The 18,109-nt window shown below is 38.5% G+C and overlaps 1 protein-coding gene across 1 annotated transcript in view; it reads left to right on the top strand.

The window, feature by feature from the left end:
• CFAP44 (cilia and flagella associated protein 44) overlaps positions 1–18,109 on the top strand; it is a 40,738-nt gene that overhangs the window by 9,028 nt on the left and 13,601 nt on the right. The window contains exons 10-23 of the mRNA XM_010567676.1: positions 80–127; positions 1,211–1,310; positions 2,559–2,653; positions 5,145–5,354; positions 6,922–7,032; positions 8,751–8,903; positions 10,774–10,995; positions 11,477–11,619; positions 12,520–12,790; positions 14,737–14,792; positions 15,229–15,391; positions 15,723–15,853; positions 16,798–16,991; positions 17,397–17,562. Coding sequence (XP_010565978.1) covers positions 80–127; positions 1,211–1,310; positions 2,559–2,653; positions 5,145–5,354; positions 6,922–7,032; positions 8,751–8,903; positions 10,774–10,995; positions 11,477–11,619; positions 12,520–12,790; positions 14,737–14,792; positions 15,229–15,391; positions 15,723–15,853; positions 16,798–16,991; positions 17,397–17,562 — 2,063 coding nt within the window. The remainder of the gene's footprint in view (positions 1–79; positions 128–1,210; positions 1,311–2,558; positions 2,654–5,144; positions 5,355–6,921; positions 7,033–8,750; positions 8,904–10,773; positions 10,996–11,476; positions 11,620–12,519; positions 12,791–14,736; positions 14,793–15,228; positions 15,392–15,722; positions 15,854–16,797; positions 16,992–17,396; positions 17,563–18,109) is intronic.

Below are 18,109 nucleotides of genomic sequence, written 5' to 3'. Positions count from 1 at the left end.
AAGGACTCACCACGGGCAGTTTTATTTCAAATTGAGTTTGAAAATATTCAAGTTACATGTTTTGTTTTTTCTTCTTCAGGATAACAACGGAGCAATCTGGAAGCTGGATTTGACTTTTTCAAATATGGCAAGTTTGTTTTCTTTTTCTTTCTTCTGATTTCTTCAGTTCCTTTGCAATAACTTCCTTAAACTATGCTCGATGCATCTGCAATGAAGCTTGTGTTTTATGAAGCTGCACGGTTGAAATTTTTAACATTGAAACAGATGTTTTTTCTTAAAAATTTATTTTCATAATGTTATTGATTATAATGATTGTGCAGGATTATAAAAAAACAATTTGATTTTTCATTCCTGAAATTTTGGCTGCCATATTCAAGTTACCTTAAAGGACTTTTATCCTCATAAACAGGTAATAAAAGGTGCATGGATGCAGGAAATGAGTTCAAGGAGTATTGATATATCCAATCTTGATAGGTGTTTGAAACAAGCCTTACTGTTATCTCTAAATGAGAAAAAGATCTGGGAAAAACAAGAAGATGAAATGCACTTCACATGTTTTATCCTACTGGTTACTAGTGTTACTGCTGGAGATGTTTTTGATGGAGAAATAGATGACACAGTTAAAATGTGGGCATTTAATTTTCGCTCCCGAACATATTAAAGGGATTGTTCCCATTTACTTTGAGTGGAATAAAGTTCTGTGGCAACAGGTAAAATTATGTTCCAAGAATTTTGTGGTAAATAAAAGATGTACAAACATACTATAAAAACTAATGTAAAAAATGTATAGCAAAACATAGAATTCCTTGGATGATGAAATGATTTCCTAGGCAGCATAAGCCCTAGGCTTGAGAGCCTTTTCTTTGCCTTCAGAGCAACAGCTCTATGTTAAAAATACTAATTCCAAGCCTGAAACCACTTAATGAAAGGCATTCCCCTTTATGTTCACATAGAAAATGATGGATTTTTAAATTAACTTAATGTTCCTACAGTAATTTTGCTCATGATCTTCTTATGAACATTTAAATTAAAAAAAAAAAAAAGAAAAAAAAAAGGAATTGCATATAGGTACCTCATGGATGCCAAATTTTGTTCACACAAACAGCACCGGTTTAGATTTTTCAGGTTCACTGTAGGTATGGCTGGTAATACCTTGTAAGTCCAGCTCCAGAATGTAGCAGAATTTCTGTTCTTCTGTTTTGCGCTGCAGACCCGTGATCCAGAGTGCCTGTATACCTTCCACTCTGGAAGGATTGAGGCCATGAGTGTCTCTCCTGTTACATACCTTATGGCCACCACTGCTCTTGACCGTAAGTACACTATTCCTTCCCTCTCATGCCACTGTAACTGTTTTTGAAGAGCAATGATTATTGGTTTGGAACTATTCTGTTTTGAACTGAAGTTGTGTATTTGCTCTTGAAAAGTCACTTCACAGACAATTGTTATTCCTGGGATCAGTTCTTTAATAATTAAGACAAATCACTAATGTTTTGAAATAATGCATTAAGACTGCTTCATCTTAAAAGCCTGGGATTTTAATGAGAGAAGTTTTTAATGGGAAACTTTGTAAATTCTGTTTGTTCTGAAGGAATGGCTGAAAAGATGAGACATTTGGTTTTAATAACAGCACTTATATTCAAGGCTCTGGATCGATAAGTGTTGGGATTTTTGTTTTGTAAGGAATTACATACATCTCTAGTATTGTGTAAGTCATTATAAATATTAATATTTGTGGCTTTCTTAGAAGATGCAATAGCTATCATGCTCTCAACAACAGCTAACATGTAATTACAGACATATTTATTTAACTTATATAAATATTGCAATTTAGGCCTCTCACAGTTAGCTTTATCATGCTTTGAAAGAAGAACCACTGACCAGAACATTAACAATGTCATTTACACTTCTCAGAAAATGCTACAAGGTCTTTAACTCAACTCTTGTCAGCAGTATCTTGTCATTTGTCTGTGTTGTACAATGTACATGCTCTTCTAGCCTGAAGACAAACTCCTACCAGTTGAGCAAATGACACTTAGGATACATGCCAGCTGGAATGGAATTTTATGCAGACCAATATGTGTGTCTATGAATCTGTTAGTTTCACCTCTGGTGAAATTGGCTTTTCTTTGGACAGTCTCCCATTTTCATCTATTTAAATATTTTCCTCCCTAGGCAATCCCAAGTAGTAGCGTATCGTCTTTTCCTATGTTGTCAGTACAGATTTTTCCCTACAGTATGCCACAGAACTGTGATTACTTGAAAATTACACATAGTGGTCAGCATGGGACTTCTTATAACCCTCAGCCCTGAGAACTCTTGGGAGTGTGTAAGTTAAAGGGTGAAGAAAGCTTATGTTTTGTTCATGAGCACCATGCTAGCTGTGGTACTCTGTAGTAACCACCAGTCATGTCTTTCCAGGCTGGCATTGGATACTCAAAGAGAAAAATTAATAACATTCTATCCAGCTTTTAATTCAAATAAATAGACATTTCTCCATAAATCTTAAAAAGTAAGTGTTGTTGCAAGAAATAAATTCGTACTGTCTCCTTTCCATACAGGGTCTGTGCGTATCTATGATTTCATCAGCAACAGTCAACAGAGTGAAATTAAGTTTAAACAAGGAGGAACAGCACTGATGTGGGCACCTCGTGTTGTGAGTTTTTGCTGACGTGTTAACAAAAATTCATATGGGGCCTATGAGCCTGCCAGCATCAAGAAAGTTGCTCGTCATACAAGACCTTAATGAAGTCACTGTTAGGCCATGGTGGAATTTACTGTATGTATATAAAAGTTTGTGGAGTAGTATGTATGTATATAGTATGTGTACAGTTTGACTTTACTGTGGATTATCAGGTATCCTACTTTGTGTCTTTCTGAGATTTTAAAATCAGATCTCAGTGTGCAGTCCTAGGAAGTAGTCTTAGTTTATAGACTAACAGTTTCTATTTAACCCACACGGAGTAATTGTCAATTAACATGAGTTCATTAACACATTTTGAAATGACAGCCCAGACAATCCACAAACATTTGGAGATAAGTCCTAAAAAAATGTTGCCAGAACTGATCATTTGTGTAGTGTGGAGTCTATCACTTTTAGACATATTTGTTAATTTTAATTAAAATAGTGTCTAGTTATGTCCTTGAGGAAATATAGCAAGCCTGGTGACTTAATTATAAGCAAATTTATGGGGGAAAGTGCTTACTTGAATTTCCAAGGCGAGGGTAACACTGGGACAGTGCTCTTAACACTGTAATTCTGGCCATGCAGACTTTCAGGGATGCTGTTAGGTGATACCTATACATTCAAGAGGTAAGCTGACTGCCACAATAAATTGTACAGCATTACAAAACTGACTCAGTTCAGTTTTACAAAAGTTGGTACTAAACAGTCTGAAAAATCAAGGGTACTTAGTTTATCTAGCTGCATTTAAAATCCTATTAGATACTTCCACATAGCTTAAGGTCCTCAAATGTGTTTGAAAATATGTGCTATTAATCTAAGAAAATTTCATCCAACATACTTTGAAGCATCTGTATACCACAATATCCTCATAGGCAAGGTAGCAACATACAGGTTAGATAAGTGAACAGTGACATGGATTTAAAACTGCCTAAACAGCTGTGCTCCAAGGGGTAGTGATCAGCAGCACAAAGTCCAGTTAGAAGCAAGCCTCCAGCAGTGTACCCTAGGCGTCATTATGGGTGCCAATATTCTTCATTAATTACCTGGACACTGGAGCAGAGTGCACCCTCAGCAAGTTCACAGATTATACAAAACTGAGATGAGAGTGGCTGGTACTCTAGAGGGTTGTGCTGGGATATGGACAGGCTGGAGAATTGGGCTGAGATGAATCTCATGAAATTTGACAAGGGAAAATGCATAGTCCTGCATCTGGGTAGGAAGAACCACAGGCACCAGTACAGGCTGGGGGCCCACCAGCTGGAAAGCAGTTCTGCAGAGAAGGATCTTGGGATCCTGGGGACACCAAGCTGACCACAAGCCAGCAATGCCAGAGGTCCAACAGCATCCTGAGCTGCATTAGGAAGGGGCATTACCAGCTGGTTGAGGGAGGTGATCCCTCCTCTTTACTCAGCACTGGGGAGGCCACATCTGGAGTGCTGGCTCCCTAGTAGAGGAAAGATATGGAATTAATGGAGTCAATCACAGAGTCATAAATTTGAGGTCCATGAGTGACTCCTCTTGGTCATTTACTGAGCAATGCTATTGTACACCTGCTTATTACAGAGGGGCTTTTTAAGGTAAGACATTATGGGCTGATTTTCCCAGGTAACAGGAAGACAGTTATCCCCAGCTCCCTTCTGAACAATAAACTTTTTCATACCTAAGATCATACTTTTGCCAATTGGTCACAGAGCTTATCCATTCACTCTCATCTCTTCACACAGCAATTCTCCTTTTGGTGTGCATTAATAATGATCTGTGCCATGTCTGGAGATGGCTCAGCTTGTACATTGCTTCAAGACACTTCCATGTATGGCTAATATCAGCTAAATATGCAAGTCCAGCTAGATCCAGCTAAAACACCAGCCTGTTGCTGTTAACTCTTCTCTCTCACAATTCAAGCCTGTTAGCAATTGGCTTACCTACAGGGCCTATGGACTCCACAGCCTCCTCTTTCCACCTCAAGTAGCTGTCCCTGTTGACAACTGTACTTTACATGGAGTCAGCCAGACCCAAGTCTGTGCCCTCACCTCTTCAAAAATCATACGCACATTTGATGCCCAATATTATATTCAGGATAATATAATAATTCCTTTTTTGAGTTCTAACTCTTGTCCTTAAGAAGCTATTGATATATTTGTATATCAGTATGAATTACCTCTTCCTCAGATGTTACAACCACATCCTCATTAACATTTCCAGTCTCAATGGCATGTTATCAGTAAAAAAACCCAAAACAATCCAAACAAAAAAAATAATTCCCAGTCTTCCCATTCCTTTTACGGTAGCATGTTAGAGAGAATAAACAACATTTCCCACGTATGAAACACTCTTTGTGCTTTAGCAACACTTCCATGTAAGATGAGTTACAGGTTAACACCAGAGCATGTGCCATACAGATTCCTATTCTAAGCTCTCAGGTGTACACTGTGATTTTTTTTCTTCATTCTTCCACTCAAAGGTAAATCCTAAAGGAGGTCTAATTGCGGTGGGGTTTGAAGATGGTGTTGTCCGAATAATTGAAGTTTATGATCCCAAAGGACTGCCCGTTCTTGCAGGACAGACCAATACAGAGAATGCAGAGATAAATCTGAAACATGTTTTCAAACCTCATGCTACTGCAGTTACAGCCTTAGCATATGAACGAAATGGAGATGTGCTTGCCACAGGGGTATGTATCACTTCTTTCAGTTATTTTTATTAAGCCATAAGTGTAGAGATTATTTAACAAGAAAAGGTAAAGTTTGTTTACTGACAACACAGTTATACTTCTGTTACTGCTGTTGATTGCTTCTTGTAGTTCTCTGCAGTGCTGGGGGAAGAGGAGGATCTGTTTGCACTCACATTTGTTTTCTGAAGGAAAGCAACCATGCAATTCATACAATTCATTTTGTGAATTACTGGACTGTTTAGTGTGAATACTGTAATCCGCTTTGAAGATGGATTTGGTTCATTTTGGAATTAGTTTAATAGTAACTTGGAATTAGTAAAAGCAAGTCCATTTGTACACCACCTTGGCAGCACTCCAGCTGCTACCAAGCACTGCTTGGCCTTACAACAGTATTGACCAGTTGGTTTGTCAGTGTGCCTGCTAGTCTTTGAGATGATTTCCAGTCAATATTGCCTCTCTTTGTAAAAGCTAGCCTTCATCCATGATCAGTGCATTTGCAGTTACGTATTCCTTGAACTGGATCACCATGCATTTCACTTAATGCAGGATTTAAGCTGCCATACTGTTGTGGTTTAACCCCAACTGGCAACTAAGCCCCACACAGCTGTTTGCTCACTCCCCCCAGTGGGATGGAGGAGAGAATCAGAAGGGTAAAAGTGAGAAAACTGGTGGGTTCAGATAAAGACAGTTTAATAGGTAAAGCAAAAGCCGCACACACAAGTAAAGCAAAACAAGGAATTAATTCACCGCTTCCCATGGGCAGGCAGGTGTTCAGCCATCTCCAGGAAAGCAGGGCTCCATCACGGGTAATGGTTACTGGGGAAGACAAATGACACAACTCTGAATGTCCCCCCCCTTCCTTCTCCTTCCCCCAGCTTTATATGCTGAGCATGACATCATATGGTCTGGAATATCCCTTGGGTCAGTTGGGGTCAGCTGTCCTGGCTGTGTCCCCTCCTGACTCCTTGTGCCCCCCCAGCCTCCTCGCTGGTAGGGTGGGGGGAGAAGCAGAACAGCCCTTGGCTCTTTGGAAACACTGCTCAGCAGGAACAAAAACATCCCTGGGTTATCAACACTGTTTCCAGCACAAATCCAAAACACAGCCCCATACCAGCTACTGTGAAGAAAATTAAATTAACTCTACCCCAGCCAGAACCAGCATACACGCATCATGTTGAACATCAGTTCTGGATTTTCTTGTTATCCAGGGTAATCAGCCTGTGCTGTCTTATCTGAAAAATCGGGCCTGAGCCTGAGCTTTAAAGGAGCTCCTGGGGCAATAGGCAGGAAGCATATGGCTGGGGTGCCAGATGAGGCCCATCAGGACAATTAAGGGCTATGGGTGCACTCAGGGCCCTGGAGCAAGGTGGGTAGGATTTTTATTTCCTCCCTGTAATCATCAAGGAAAGCTAATTTTAAGTTCCAATGTACTTGTAAGTCCTCCTGTTGAGGCACAAAACATTTAAGTATGTGTTTATGTTGTGAAGTACTTACAGTCTTTCGAATTTTTGGTCAGCTTCGATTTAGTCATCATCTTTGGTTTTTTTGTTTTTTTTTCCTCTCTCAGAGTAAAGACAAAACTGTTTTCTTTTTTGCTGTTGAAGATGAATACAGGCCAATCGGATTCATCTGTGTCCCTGGGCCTGTGCAGGCGTTACAGTGGTCTCCACCTTCTCATGTGAGTAATACATGTTTGTTTTCTTTCCTTCTTACAGTGTTAAAATGTCATTTTGAAAAGAACTTCCAATGAAAATAGATGAAGATCCATGACCCTAGCCATGTTCTCTATAGACAATGCAAAAAATGTTTTGCTACTTTGTTCTTCATGCTGCTTCAGAATGACAGGTTCTGTGTAGCTGTATCTCTGGTTCAGTCACTTTGAAGGTATTTTGGACTTTGGATAATAAAGAGCAGAAACATGTGCAAACCACCAAATTTTGCTCAGCTTTTTGAGTTCCTGCCTTGAAGAAACAAGCCTGTGCCTTAGCTTTTGGAAGGTCTTAGTCTTCTTTGATAACAGAGTTATCTGAGCATTATTGCCTGTCCCTCTTGCCCATATTAAAATAGGCTTTTGCAAAGCTTTCGGACCATATTAAGAAAGATTTTGTGTGCTTCTTTGAATTCACACTCTGTGTTTGAAGTGTGTCAGTGACATATTTAAATAGATTCTTGCTAATATTTTAAAAGTTCTGTAAGGTTAGAGTAACATCTGAAATTTTGGTTGGTCCAGTATTCTGATTTAGACGGGAGATTGTTCATTATATTTAGATAGTGACAAAGTGGCCAGCAAGATATGTTATACTAGTGCACAGTGGTAAAGTGTAGCTATTATTGCTTGTTCATGGGAACTGATAAAAACTGCATTGGCAAAAGAGCTCTTGCTGGTATGAACCGTATCTTACTGCAGAAATGACAGATCTTGATCTGACAGTTGCATTTTGAGTCCTTTCCTTGAGGACAAGGTATTCCTACTTACTAAAAAAAGCACCCATCATACCTTTGATGTGTTAGGTTCTCTCTGAGTAATTTTGTCTACTGGTGTCAGTTCTCCACTGCTAGATATGAACACTTATTCAACATAGTACATGCATCTGAGTGTTACACTACTTCTTGTCTCTTTAAAAAAAAACCACCTTGATGATTAAATACTATACATTTAATGAATGTATTTGTAGGGCTGAGATTTTATAGACATAAGAACCGTATCTTTTCTAGTTAAGTAGTAGTTCCATAGTAACTCTAATATACCCCCTTTGTACGTTTTTAGTGATGGGTCAGATAAAATAAGCCTCTCTCTATTCTCCAGATGGCTTAAAAAATTGAAACTAAATACAGATTTGCCTTTTAAAATCTCAAACCACTAAGTAAGTATTACCCTTACCTCACCTATTCTTCCTAACTTTGCATTTTAAAGGATCTGGCAGGCACCAGCAAAGAACAAACAAACTCAAAGCTAAATAGCATTTGGCAAGATTCTGAGCCCAGTCTTGAAGGTATAAGGGATTTATTAGTATAGAAACATATGAACTTTCAAGCAATTATCAAAACAAAACCTCAGCTCCTAACTTTTGGGTCAGATCCATCCTTTAATTTAACCAAGCTCCCAAAATATCATTGTGCTGCTTCCAGGCTAGACAGTGTCAGAATGATAGCTGTTCTGTATATGGCAAGGACTTCTTCAATTGCTTAGCTTTGCCTAGCATACATAGTATAAAAGAAGCTCACTGGTTTCTGATGTCCATTTAAAAGAGTCCATTTAAATAAGAGCATAGAGTTAATGCCTCCTGGCTGGAGTTTTGCTTTGTGCCTATGCATCTTCTGACTAACTTTTTCCCATTTCTCTCAATTCCATGTATACATCTGCCCTATACTTGTGTTTTTTCTGGTTTTGTACAGGTGAAGAGCATGCTGCTCATCCTTTGTGAGAATGGCTTTGCTCTCCAGGTTCCTGCCCCTCTCCCTGAGGAACAGGATACAGTGTCCACCTATCAAATAAAAAACCTGCCGATGCAGTACTTCCATTTTTATAGCGTTAAATCCCGAATCAAGGTAAAGAACTCTTCTGTGGAGGAATTTCATGTTCTTCATGTGCCAGAGGATAAAACTACCCAAAAAGCTTTCTAGTCCCTATACTGCATCATAGGATTTTTGCTAAGCTTCTTGAACGGGAAGGTCAGGTAGAGTCCCTTTGTGCCTGAGTTTCAACATTTGAAATTACAAGTTGTTGTCTGTTTATTCAAGTGGAACATGCACCACACTGAAAGCATGATGTGCATTTTGATTAGAATTAAAAGATAGCATTGTGAAAGGGAAAGATGGTATAGCACATTAGTTCTTAAAATATTTTCATTTTGGTAATTTTCAGAAAAAGTAGGTTTCTGGTGGTTGATGTCAGCCCTGTAGGAAATGCCTTTGAACAGTCATAAAACACCCATGTAGTTACTTTGAAGCAAACATGAAACATCCCTTTTTTTCAGCAGTTATATATTTCTGATTTTTTAAAAATGTTGTAATAATTTTAAAGGTATGTTTTTTATTTCTGAATGAGAATTAGCATTTTAGAAGATATGCAGGGCCAAAGGAAAAGAGTTATGCCAGCTTTCAGCTATCGTTAATTTTGTGAAATTGAAAAGCAAGCTGATGTTAGGCTCAGGAGTAGAGCTCCAGTGAGCAGGCTCTCAGTCCAATGTTCAATCCACCACAATCCAACAGCCTCTCTGATTCTGTTCTTAACCTGTGATTTCTCTGCTTTCTCTAGTAATTGCTCCTGTCTTCTGAGCGGTGCATTACTGAATGTCAGGCAAAGCCTCATTTCTTGTTAAAACTAGGAGGAAGTTAGTATCCAGAAGAAAGATTTCTTGGTGGTTTTCTCACAGGAGGAACCACAAGAATGATCACAAAGCTAGCATACATATGTAAGGAAAGATTGAAAGAATGTGTGTGGAGTTTTTTGGGGACTGTTTTTGTTTGGTTGGGATTTGGGTTTTTTTAGTCAAAAGAGAAGAATATTGTTGGGAGACACTATAAATCTTTAAAAATAAAAAAGGTTTCTACAGGGAGAAAGAATATTAATTGCTCTATTTTTCCTCTAGGAATAGATCAATAATTAATAAGTTGCAACAAGGATGTTTTAGATAAGGTGCAAGGAAAGATTTCTAACAGTAAGGGTGGTGAAGCACTGAAATAGTTTGCGTAGGCTGTCAGTCCCCATAGTAGACTTTTAAAGGGTAGGTCAGACAAACATCGGCCGATAATATTTAAAGTTTAGCTGATTCTGCTTTCGGGCAAAAGAATGCTCTTTTGAGATCCTTTCCAGACCTTTCTCTATGATTTGCTATCTAATATCTTCTTAGGAAGATCCTGTTTTAGAGAATGTTTGATATTTGTGTATGCTAAAGTAGGCTTGAAAGGAAAGGGAGGTTTAAATATTTTATAAATCCAAAAATGTCTTTCCTTCATTGTTCAGAAGGAGTAAAGTCTATTACAGCTTCTCTTTTTACTCTACATCAATGATGCATTAGAAGTTGGGAATCTGAGTTCAGCTTTCCAGTGCTTTTCTTTCTTCTGGGCAGGCAGAGGACAGGGCTTAGGAGTTCTGCAGAAGTAGTATGCTAATAGTGGTTAATTTGAGGAATAATCCCTCTGAGGAAATGCTGGTCTGCTTCTCAGGCAGAATGGTTTCTGTTTCAAAGGACCATGAGTTAAAATACTTCAGAGGGGATAAATGGGGGCATTTTCACTGGAGAGTCCTGTGAAGTCTGGTTGATCTCTGCTTAGTTGAAGGAAAAGATATTTCTCTAGATATTCTGTGTATATAATGCCAGGACCACCTTGGATTTCATTTATGGGACTCCTTTAGTCAGTAACGCATGGAGTGCCTTGGTTTCATGTCTCCATGTTTCTCTACTTGTTGTAATAGCTGGAAGAGGAGATTGCACTGAGAGAGAAAAAAAAGCATGAGAAGGAGAAAGCAAAGCTTGAATGGATAAAGCAGCAACAGGAGATGGGAAAGGAGATAGAAGAAGAAGAACCTGAAGAGGAACCCGAAGAAGAGCCATTGCCACCTCTCTACATACCAGAGGAGCCCAGTCCCATCCTCTGTGGGTTTTATTCAGCACCAGGAAAATTTTGGCTTTCCTTGGTAAATCAATTTTTATTTCATATTGATGGGATTGCAAGATGTGGCAACATTCCCTTCACATCTGGGTGCCTTAGAAAACTGATTATTTGAAACCTGTTATCTCTGGGACATGGAATCCCCTTCATACTCAATAGTTTCAGTGGTCTTTGTGAAGTAAATCAGTAGTATCACTCCAATTCAGATTGTTCAGTAAATTTCCATTAGGTATGCTTCTTGGTGATGCCTGAATGAGCACAAAGACTAAGCTGTTCCATCACAAGCAGAAGGTAGAATTTAACATAATGGTAGGATGGCTTGTAATGCCAGTGATCGTGAAAGATTTTTCTCTGTGGGCAAATATGATTTCTAGATGTTTGGAAGTAACATTTTCTAACCCATAGTAGATCATTAAGGAAGGAAGAATTGTTCTGAAAATTGTATTTACCTGGTCAGCTGCTTCAGTGTCCTTTTGTTACCATTTCTTTATGGTCCTTCTCTTCAGGGTGGGTATGACTCAGGGTTCCTCTATCATTGTGAATTCTCCTCAAATCACCAAGATGACCCTGAAAACAGGAAAGATGAACCCTTTGAAGTGATTGCTATTGAGGACACCGACAACAATCCCATCCACCAAATCTCCTTCTGGTAAAACATTGTAGTGTAACAGCTTCCCGATAAAACTTGATGAAATGGAATTTGGAAGGGAGGAGTGTACACTGCTTTGTCCCCTTTTAATTGTGGGTCAGCTGTAGTACACAGGAACTCTCTCTGGTTTTCCTGGCACTGAGTTTCACTTAAAATTCCTCATGGACACAGCTGGGCACTGTGTCTGACAGAATAATTTGAAAAGGCCTTTCAAAGATGAAAATGTCTGATTTCTAATTAAGTACTGATTAGGACTCAAGCATCCTAGATTGCAGATCTCCAGGAGACCCATTAGAAGTCTCTGCAAATTGTGATCATCAGAACAGCAGTTATTTTTGCTAGTTAGCAAAGAGAGGACACAGTTAGCCCTCAAGGAGAACATGGAGGGATCAGTCCATCCCTCTTGTGCAAAGAATACAGGCTTCTCAGGATATTCTGTGAACAGTATTAATGAAAAGGGTAAACTGTTTTCAGACTCCCAATATTATGTTCCCTCTGTAAGGCTAGGCATGATCTGCATCTAAGGAAGCAGGTTTAGCTCAGGCTTTAATCTACAGCTGGCTGCATTCACCACCATCTATACTAGATGAAAAGCAGGGAGAGAAAACTTTTTGCTAGCTCTGAACTTGGTGTCTGCTACCCTGCACAACTCAGGGCTAAGACCAGTTACATGATACCCAGCAAGTGCTGGAACGTTCCTGAGCAGCCAGTTAGCTGGAAAAAGTTTGTAGAAGTATCACACATACTTTAAATGGTCCAAATAATTTGCTCCTAGCTTACAAACTTGGGAAGGCTACATTTATTCAGATAGATTAGCTCTTCTAAAAAATTATCACATTTTGAGCTGTGGCCCTGTTACAAGTTGCCTGTTATTACTGTTTCTTGTTGCTTATTTGACAGTACCAGCAGGCTACTGATGTTCTGTGGGATGCAGAATGGCGCACTGCGTGTTTATCCCCTCCAAGATAAAGACCTCTCAGCGAATACCCTAAAGGAATACTGGTCCTTCAATGTACATGACAATGATTATGGCCAGATCCAGGGGATCTGTTCTAGTTACGATGATAGATTTCTGATTACCTGTGGTGGAGATGGAAACATTTTTACTTTCAACATCTTGTCTCCAGAGGATGTTCACAAAGAGCTAAAAGCCAAAATCCCCTCTCCTAGGGTAAGCCGCTACCATCTTTCACTGAATTAGGCCTATTTACTGTGAAACTATTGTAGATGGGCAAAATGCAATTCAATTATTTGGCATCATAGATCTTTCATAGCAAAAGCTGAAGTTTCCCAAACAATTTGGAAGAATAGTTCTTGCAAACATTCCCTTATAAACAGGCACTATGACTGCATTGTTCCTTCTCAGTGTTTTGTGGTTTTCTCCAAATAAACATTGTATGTGTTGTTCATATGTAATAGTCTACTAGTCTTTTCCCACTCATAGGTGTAATCATGCACATTCCTAGAATGAAAGAACCACAAAGATTTGTTATACTTAATACCTGTCTTGGATTAATTCCAGTAAAGTATGATTCTGCTTTGGATGGGGATTCTAGAAATCATGTTGGAGAATACCAAATGTGTAGTTTCTCAGTGCATTGAGTACCATTCATATACAATTCACAAGCTGGATTTTTTAAATTTGTAAAATAGCACAGCATGATGGTGATCCTGTTTATTTTTCATTCTTGGACAGGATTAGCAAGTCATGATTTTACAGGTGTTCTGTAATCACTGTAGATCTCATCACCTTTAGCATGTTTGAACAGATGACACTGGAACTCAGTAACAGTTCTACGGATAATACACAAGAGAGAAGTGTCAACTCCCCCACTGAAAACGTTCAGACTTCATCGGGTTTTTTAGAAATCTCTTGAATGCCTGAATTAAACAAATATAACTTGAAAGAAGCAGTGAGACCTGTTGAGTAAAGAAGTGCTGTCATGCACAATGAATTTTCAAGTAGATATAAATTCAGTACAGTTTAAAAATCTTGAAAGTGTCCACATAAAAGAAATTCAACTTTTAAATATTTTTAATATTAGTTGGTAACTACATTTTGAAAGATGCTTGATAAGGGAGACAGAGAGGAAATTGTGATTTTGGTCATTTAGTTAAATTGTTCATGACTAGTTGGAATTCTTTACCAATATCACAAGAATATATAGCACTGAGAATAGACTCAAAATTATTTTCTTAAACTAAGTGAATGATTGGAACATGTGATATGAGAGCCTTGCTAGCTCCAGTATTACAAGTAGTGATTAATTTACAATTATAAAGCATATATACAGTTTTATCATTTTGAGTATGTAAGTAGCTCTATATAAAGATCTTTATGGTCAATTTCTATTGTTCAGGCTAGCAACGTTGCTTAATGACTGTCCTAATAGAGCTTTTCCCTTATCAAAGTATATCTTCATTAAGTATCTATTCTAGTTTTAAGTCATGTGGAAGATTTTAAAAATTCCATCTTCATTAAACTTAATAAGATTCTTAGAGAATCAAATACAAATCCTCTGAAACTAATTGAGTTAAATTACAGATCAATTTAGTGTGACTGTATTCACTGTAGGATGATAGGCCCCCCCTCTTTTTTTAGAGCACGACTGCCTAGGGAAATGAGGCTTGTGCGACTGCAGCGTCCATCCATCTGTCATTCTTCACAGCTAATAATTGTGAACCCATTATGCAGTCAGCAGAAGCAAACCAGATTAATTACACATGTAACTTGGAATTAGCCCAGGATATGTTGTCTCTTGTCAATGTGGCAGCGAGGGGAGACAAGAGAATTGGATTTGGGGGTAGAGAACCAAAGATGTTATGAGACAGAGTGAAGTTAGGACAAGCAATGGTGTAATGGTTGATGTTGATGGGGAGGATGTAGAAGTTGTGTTCTCTGTCCCTAAAAACTATGCTTCATTAGTTCTTTTACATGTAAACCAACTCAACTGCTTTTTCTTGAAACATATAGGCCCATACAGCAATATTGATCATGAAAGTTTCTTTTGGTTTTGTGAAAGGCAATGGGAGCTCTGTCTTAATGTTTGTAAAAGCTTTATTGTCTGTTGAAACTATTATTGCTTGTTCAAAGTCAGGACAATGTTTTTATTCCAGAGTGGTCTTGAGAAGGAGAAGGCTGCTGAAGACATTGAGGATCCCAATGCCTACAAGTAAGAGATGCTTGGATAATGATGAAAGAGATTTTCAGGTGTTGGTAGCTCTTTCTTCAGACCATGTATTTCTTTTTGCCTCCTAATAGGAGGACGAAGCTGATCACCCTGAATTTGGGTCATTTCTTTGTTACACACAAAGTTTTTTCAGTCTTTCCCTCCATTTTATCTACTTTTCTGTGGTAGTAATTCAAACATGGTATTCTGAGACTTACTTAACTTCAAACTACAGAGACAACGCAAGGTCAAGGTGAAAGCCTTGTGATGTTAGGACTGTACAAATATACAGGAAGATGATTCCTTTCTAAGTTACCTTAAGAGCCATTGAGTTCACTGGGAGTTTAAGGCTGTCAAGGAAATCTAAAAGGTTACATAAACTGTAATCTTTCCTCTCTTCCACTGAGATAACACTATTTCCTTTTTCATGCATTTTCAGCATTGAGGAAGTCAAGCAGAAAAAGGAGCGTGAACGGATAATGAAGGAAGCTGAAGAAAAAAAAAACAAGAAAAGAGAGCAGTTAATTGCACTGAGGCATGAGTTTCGTTTTCTTCTTCAAAAGAATCAGGAGTTGCCCAAGCATATGCAGCTGCAGAGAGAGGTACCTCTGGTTTTTATAAGGGTCATTTACCTTTAGAGGCATCTTCTTCTAAAATGTTGCTACCCAATGTGTTGGAGCCAAAGATGTCCAACCGTTTGGATTAAGGTAGTTCTATGAATATATAATTTGCTCAGACTTCTGAATCACAGCTGGTGAATTGTGACATTTAAGAAGCATATGGGAAAAATGTGGCTCTCTGTGGAGGTCTGAATAGCTCCTGAAATAAATGATTGTGTTGATGTGCATGGAACTCTGGCATCTGGGCAAAATATTTATTACCAAAACCTAGTAGCCAAGATAATGTGATGGTAGGTTTTCTATCTTTCTGCAGCAGTATGAGATGGACCATAGGATCTTTGAGGAGCTGGATAGGCAGACAGCACAGAGAATCCAGTTAGTGCAAAAGGAGCTGGCTTGGGAGCGTGAGAAACACTTGATTGGACTGCAGAAACTGCGGAATCAGTAAGTATCACTTTTCTTCCACTTCTCCCTCTGACCTTGCAAGGGGCTTATCATTTACAAAGTTATACCTGCCACAAGGAAAAAGAATGCAATTTTTTTTCCTCATATAATCAATATTTCTTCTGTTCTGTTTTGATTCTGTTCTTATTTTACTTGGAACATACACAAGAGTATATATTGATATTTGGGTGTACTTACTTCTTTTGAATCTTTGATAAAAATTCAGATGTTCAAATCAAAGAAGTAGCATTCTGATTCACTTCTATATGAAGAAAACTGGGGGGGATGGGGGGGGTGAGTGTTGAGACTAAATTTGCCTCGGTTTTTGCCAGTAAGTTCAGTAAGAACCAAGAACTTTTATTGAAACTTTGAAGAACAACCTGTGAAATGAACCCCTGTTTTTCAGGCATGTTGCATGTGTGTCAGATATTTTAGTGTCATTGCTAACTCGATGTTCCCTATACAGTTTAAAGTTAGGAAATGAATTTTCTCAAGAAAACGTGAGGTGCATTTTGGGTTGGTTTTCTTTAAGTATATAGCAAAAGATAAATTCCTAAAAATAAATACATGATAGAAACAATACACAATGAAAAAAACCAACCTTAGGCACATAGAGTGTGTGACTGGGGAAAAGACTTGAATGAACATGTTTTTAATCAGTCCTAAATGGAAGATGAAAGATATTCTCATGAAGAACCTGGTGTAAGTTTCAATATTGGGAGAGGTCTTAATATGTTTATTCTTGAGCATCTCCATTCCTAGATTGGATAAAAGTCAATAGACAGTGTCAGATGTCATCATGCTATTACTTAATGACTTGTGAATTTACATGTAATGATTGTATGTGCAATAAGTAAACTACATTATTCGTGTCCTTTTGGTCAAGGCAAAATGGTAGGTTGTGCCTACTGACATCAGATGGTTTGTCTTATTTGGCTTTTCAGGTTTCGGGACTCACTGGAATTTGACACTGTTGTTGTTCATGCTATTCAAAGCAATCATCAGATTTCCACCTACAGACTTCTAGCAATGTCTGAGAAATACTACCAAGATAAGGAACGTCCATCGTGGAAGAAGACAGTACTTAAACAGGCATGGAAACAAGCAGAAGAAAGGGAGACTGTCACAGAGACAAGGCGTATGCATAGGTCTAATGATGACCATTTAAACCTTATCAGTAATATGGTTTCTGTCTTTCATCTCAGTTTGTTTTCCTGAGTCCAAGCTAAAGAAATTATAATTTCTTCAGGTACAGGTAAAGAAATATAACTCTGGTATCTTTTTCAGTACCTGCATACATAGTTACACACATACATAGTTTTCCATGTTTAGGTCAACATCAGCAATTGTTGCATTCTACCCCGTGGGTAGAATGTGACTAAGAATCAAGTCAAAGAACCCAAATACATTCAGGACATCCACTACACTGGAACTATACTGATCGACACTAGCTCTACAGGAGCTGTCCCAGGGGTTTCCAGTAGTTGGGACTGCACTGTGCTGCATGGTATTTACATCTTCACATGGTTATTTTTTGGTCCAGATGCCACCATTTTTGAGGGCGAGGCAGAAAAGCCGAAGACATCAGAGGTTCAAAAGCCAACCACGCGTTATATAGAAAGCAAACATGAGCAAATCAGAAGAATTGTTGAGAAATCTGACAAGGTGAAAGCTAAGATCATGAAGAGGAAGGCAGAGTGGGATGAATTGTGAGTCTTGAACTGGACTCTGTGCCCTTTCAGTTCTGCTTCTTATGTGAGGTCAAGTAATGCTATTTAGCTGTCATATGGCACTATAATCTCTCTGCCTAGTTTTTTATATTCCTAATGGTTGTAATTAAAATAGATGAGTTTTCATGTATCTCTGAGTCTCAAGAGAGCATTGAAATATTTCAGTTAGTTTTTATGGTTCTTCTAAAATATTAAAAAACTTGAATTCAGCTAGGTAGCTGCATCTTCAGATAGGAAGTAAAAAGGTGTCTAAATCGATCATGGCTGAGAGACACCTAGACCATTACAGTCAACTCTCTGTCAACCCTGCCAGCACCACATAGAGCAGATGCTGTAACAGCTGGGTTAGGTCAGTTGTGCTAACATCATGGCCATTGTGTGAGTGTTTGTGATATGCCTTCATGTTCCATGCTGGTCTTTATCTTGAGAGGCAAGAAAGGGGAACAAGACATCTTTGAAAGCTCAGGGAAGTATAGAAATTCTTCATTAGGAGATGAATGACAGGGAATGGGACCAATGCAGAGTC

Source organism: Haliaeetus leucocephalus, unplaced genomic scaffold, assembly GCF_000737465.1.
Source record: "Haliaeetus leucocephalus isolate CR32 unplaced genomic scaffold, Haliaeetus_leucocephalus-4.0 Scaffold228, whole genome shotgun sequence".
NCBI classification, from domain to species: domain Eukaryota; kingdom Metazoa; phylum Chordata; class Aves; order Accipitriformes; family Accipitridae; genus Haliaeetus; species Haliaeetus leucocephalus.
This window is presented reverse-complemented; position numbering and strand designations above follow the sequence as displayed.